This window comes from Charadrius vociferus, unplaced genomic scaffold (genome assembly GCF_000708025.1).
Source record: "Charadrius vociferus isolate BGI_N301 unplaced genomic scaffold, ASM70802v2 scaffold329, whole genome shotgun sequence".
Classification (NCBI taxonomy): domain Eukaryota; kingdom Metazoa; phylum Chordata; class Aves; order Charadriiformes; family Charadriidae; genus Charadrius; species Charadrius vociferus.
This window is the reverse complement of record NW_009649982.1, coordinates 1,430,309-1,435,495: the sequence shown is the minus strand read 5'-3', so window position 1 is coordinate 1,435,495 and position 5,187 is coordinate 1,430,309. Positions and strand designations below refer to the sequence as shown.

At 39.3% G+C, this 5,187-nt stretch overlaps 1 protein-coding gene across 1 annotated transcript in view; it reads right to left on the bottom strand.

Moving 5' to 3' along the window:
- Positions 1 to 377: 377 nt before the first annotated feature.
- Positions 378 to 5,187, bottom strand: part of FILIP1L (filamin A interacting protein 1-like) — a 66,413-nt gene continuing 61,603 nt past the window's right edge. The window contains exon 4 of the mRNA XM_009891623.1: positions 378 to 3,491. Coding sequence (XP_009889925.1) covers positions 716 to 3,491 — 2,776 coding nt within the window. The 3' untranslated portion in view covers positions 378 to 715. The remainder of the gene's footprint in view (positions 3,492 to 5,187) is intronic.

Genomic DNA, 5,187 nt, shown 5'->3' with positions numbered 1-5,187 from the left:
ATAATTTTGTGATATAAGCTTCCGAACTTAGTTCGCTTACAAGAAAAGTTTACAGGAAGGTTTAAAAGGAGTTTTAACCAAACGGTGTAAAAAAAGATGGGGAGAAAAAGTGGTGGTTGTGCTCTGGAACATATCATGTGTGCATCATAAATTTGTAATGAGATACAATACATAATATTTTGAGTGTTTGTGTGTGATATACTGATAATTATCTGAAATGAGAGGGCTAAGAGGAGTTGGGAAATAGCATGGAAGATAATGAATCATGTCTTATCTGAAGTTAGCAGGCAATATTATGGCTTAATTCAAATTCTACCATACATGCAAAAAAATACAAAACACACATAGCGAACAAAAATATTCTGCAAGCAATGATAAAAATAATCAATTATTTACTGGTTTTGTAATGTTAAAATATTTTACCAAGGCAAGTTGCAGTCAAAAGTAATGTGAGTTATTTTGAAAATGGAAATACATAAAGATGCATTTATACAAGTGCAAGACTAAATATTTTACATAACTGTATTTCAATGAGAAGATATACAGTAAGTGCACACTTGATAACACTAAGCAGGCAAAACTTAAAGTTAGTTCCATATACTGTTGTATAGTTCATGCACAGATCTCTCCCAAAGTAAAGGGGCTGTTCCAAATAATTCTTGCTGGGATGAAAAACAGGATGGGTTGCTGGTAAGGGTGTCAGCATGGATGGGGGTCAGTTATAGACATTACTTACTGTAATTTGTGATTGCCGTGGGAGAGGAGTGGCTGATGGTGTGATAGTAATACTGCTGGTGATTTTATTGGTGGGCTTACTGGGTAGGCCGTTAGCTAGTGCTGGAGTTCTGTTGTCTTGCACTGGATTACAAGGGCTGATGGGCTTGGAATTGGTGAGAGCTTGGACGTAAGGACTTCCTAAATGGATGTGGATTTTGTTATCCTCAGTAGTTATTACACTTGATCCCGTACTGTTAGATCTCTGGAACTGCCATGATGACTGCCTGTCTGGGGATACTCTAAAAATGGCATGCTTGGCTCCTATTTCCAAAGGCTCCGAGGAGATTATTTGTTCCTGAGAACTTGAGCCTGGTAAAGCCAAAGGGGACATTGTTCTTTCAGGAGTTAAAGAGCCACATGATTCAGGAGTTTGAGATCTTGCAAAAGTAGCCATAGTAATAGGAGAAATTACTTGCTCTGGACTCATGTAACCTTCTGCTGCTTTTGATTTTACAGGTGTTAAGGAGGCGTTTTGAATAATGGTTATTCTTTGCTTTGGAGTGCCACAGTTGGGTATAACTGCTGTGCTTGTGTAGGAGTGAGGACTTTCAGTGGTAGGACTAGTTATTTCAAGTGTTGCTGTGTTCTGTCCATGGTCTGGAGTTACTTTTATGTGAAGAGGTTGGCCAGGTGTATGGCTTAGCACTAGGTCTCCAGTCTGTGCACAGTTTCCATTTTGCTTTGTGGGAATCTTTCCGTTTTGAGGATGGCTCTCTTTGGACTTCATCCAAGGGATCCATAATTTTTTGTTCACAGCATTTGCAATGGGTGAGTTGCTTTTGAAAGACACAGTTTGATCTTCCTCATTGTTATCTTTGTCCTCATTATCACTGTCTTCATAGAGCTGCCCATTAATGACTGTTCGCTCTAAAGGAATGAGGGTTTTGTAATCGGGTGGTTCATTGTCTGCTGGATCTGTCTGGACTTCTTTAGAAAAAACTTGCAAATCAGAAATTCTTCTTCCGTTGAGACCGGGCCTGCAGTTTTTGCTGAAGCGTCTGTACCTCTCCAATTCTTTCGTGAGGCTTTCCATTTCTCTTGCTAACTCCCTGTTCTTGTTTTCTTGCTGGAGGAGTTTCTTCTGTAAGACTGTATGATCACCTCGGAGGTGACAAATTAGGTCTTCTGTTGCCATGTATTCGTGAATTTTCTCTTTCAGTGCATCTACTTCTCTGGAAAGATGACTTGATTTGGCTTCCTCTTCTCTGAGCTTCTTAAAAAGACGTTGCTCCTGATTGGACTCTGCCTTTTCTGTTAATTTATACCTAGCCACTTCCATTTTCACAGCCTCCAGCTCCTCTGATAGGAGCTTGGCTCTGTCCCGTTCATTGACATATCTTCGTTCTAGAGATTCAAATTCATCTTCAGTTTTCATAAGATCATCTTCTATAGCCTTCATTTCTTTCAGCTTCTGCTTAAGCCTCTCAACTTCTTGAGAAAGCTCTTTGATTTTGTTGTTCTCCTGCTGCAAGGAGGTGCTGGATTTAGTACTCTCCTTTAGTTTATTTTTAAGAAACTCTTTTTCAACAGCTTCCAGTGACTGAAGTCTTTTTCTTAGAATATTCACTTTGGAAACAAGATCACTTCCTTTCTCCTCTTCTGCTTTGAGTTTGTTTTTCAGTTCATCTCTTTCTTTTGTAACACTGGACACTTTTTCCTCTGCATCAGATTTTGATTTCAGTGCCTTTTTACTTTCCTCAATTAGTTTTTCTGTAACAGACATCACTTTGTTTTGTTCCACCTGAAGCTGAGAAGTTGCAGCTTGCAGCTTTTCTTCTGTTTGCTTTATTTTTTCACCCATAGTTTTTCTTTCATCCACAAGCATCACTGTTAGACTCTTCAGCTTTGTTAAATCTTCTTTAAGTGTAAACTCAGTTTTTTCTAACTTACTTTCAATTGCTTCAAGCTCGCCAATTCTAGCTTTTAAGCCGTCCAGCTCATGCGACAACTGCTTTGTTAACATTTTTTCTCTTTCTAGGTTGCATTTCAGGGAGTAGCATTCCTGTTTGCTCTTGCTGAAAGCATCTTCTAATTTCTCCAGCTCCATAATTCTTCTGTTGAGTTTGTCGACTTCCCCTTTAAGGTTCTTGCTCTGTGATGCTTCTTTTTCTAACTTTCTATTAAGTTCTCTGCACTGATCTTCCATTTTTATGAGCTCTTCATCTTTTCCTTCCATCTCCAGCAGTCGTTTCCGTAGTTCTTCTACTTCAGTCATAAGCGTGGAGTTCCCACACTCTCCCTTATTTATCTTATCCCTTAGGTCTTGCAGTTCTTCTTCTGCTTTTCGTAAAGATTTATTGGTCTCTTCCAGCTCATCAATTTGTCGACTGAGAGCAGTTAATTTTAACCGGAGCTGACGATTCTGACTGTCTTCATTGGTTAGTTTGGCCATCATTGCTTCTTGGTCTTGTGAAATCTTACTGCTTTGGGCTTGAAGCTCAGCCTCCAGCCTGCTGGCTCTCTGTTCCTCTTCTTGAACTTTTGCTTCAGCAAAAGCCAGCTTCTCATGTGCTTGTTCTGCAGAAGTGGTTAATTCTTGAATTTTTTGACTTTGTTGATTCAACTGCTCAGTGAGTCTTTGCTGTTCATCCACCACCATTAAAGCAAAGGATTTCAGTTTAGTCAATTCTTCTTTCAGTTTAGCTATTTTCTTGTTGTTTTCCTGTTCTTTTTTTGCCTGATATGCTGTTTCTTGTTCAAGAAGCTTTTTCAATCTGTGGGAGGAAATAATATTGTATTTTGTAGCCATCTTAATGGGCATTTAAAAAGCAGATCTGAACTATTATGACATCTCTGCCAAATGTGCACAAACATCCACTTGTAACTACAAGCAGACCTCTCCTTGTGCTGTCATGGGGCCCACAGGCCTTATTTTCTACTCAGTTCTTTTGTAACGGACACATCAATATAATCCTTTAGACTTAACAACTTATGTAATTGTGCATCTTTGATTAAATTTCAGCTTTGGGCAGGCATCAGTGCAACACAACACTTTTGCTCTTTTGTGCCAGAGCCACACTGATCTTGGCTGTTTGAGGCTAGCTATGTGCATGCAGGTTGTGGTGTGGTGTGGGGTTTTTTTGGTTTTGTTTTGGTTTTTTTCCCAAGAAATGTGGCTATCATAGGGGTTGAGAAATTAAATCACTGCAGCTCTCAAGGGCAGGTATAATTTACAGCATCATAAACCTCCTAATACCTTTAAGTTACTTATAAACCATCCTGATGTTTTATGATTAAACCTTATGGATGTTACAGTGTGTGAAGGTAAATGTAGCCACACTAGGCAGTTAGTCAGGCTGCCTAATGTCAATTTCTAGGCAGCATATCGGAGCACAACTAAACTAGGTAAGCCACTCCTCAGTGAAAATGCAGGCCTTGTGACCTTGTATCGTACACACGCACAAAAAAATGCAGTCAGCAAATAAATAGGTATTCAGGTTGTGCCTTTTGAACTTGAGGAAGCCCAAACATCTTGCTGTCTGTTAAACTTGGATTCGGTCTTATATCCAAAACTTGCAGACATACCTAAGTGCAACCCTGCTTTTATGTGACTTTTGAAGGTTTTCATAATGGTTTTCCAAAATTAGTTTTACAAGTTTATGTTAGTACTCACTCTTTACCGATATGCAACATAACTTAATTTGTTAGAGACTTGGGATAAGGTTGTGCATTTGTTTATGTAAGATCCTAAGAAACCTCCAAATACCTCAAATAATTACATTCTTTTGTAGACTTTGTCAGGGAGTTGTTTGTGGAGTTGGTCTGAGGTATAATTGGTTTGACCAGGACATTTCTCTTCTTCCAATTAGATTTTTCCTACAGCCAACCTATAATTATATTCTGGTATTAAAGAAAAGTCTGAAAAGCCTAGATTGAAGTAATAAAGTATTAGAATTTGTATGTTTCACTGTTGTTCGTATGTATGGTGGGTGTTCAGTTGTGTAGATTATGTGAGGGAGATGAATTGCATATCAGAACTGTACTTGGAGAAAATGACTGCTTCAGCGCTCATTAGCTGAGGCCCCGTGCTTTTTTAGGCTTTTTTTCCCCCCTCTGAAGTATGACAGTAGAAGTTGCTGCTGAAACATAAGATTCCTGTTCCACATTTGTCCCTGGTCACTATTGTGATGCCCTTGACCAAGTGGTAAGTCTTTTCCCACTGACAAGTTCCTGTTGCAGCCATCCTTTTAGTTCAGGAAGAGCTTAGATAACAGCCTCCTTTGCACAGCTCTTTATTAGCTGTTGACTGACTGGAGGCATATATTTCTGGGCATTTAATAGGCTGCCTCAGCAACATCCCCTTTGGCAGCACTGTAGGTTTTCCTGGACTGAGAGAGGAAGTCCCTGGCATTCTACAACTGTCCATCAGACTTGTCTGATTTAGTGGTGATATTGTATAGAAGTCTATGG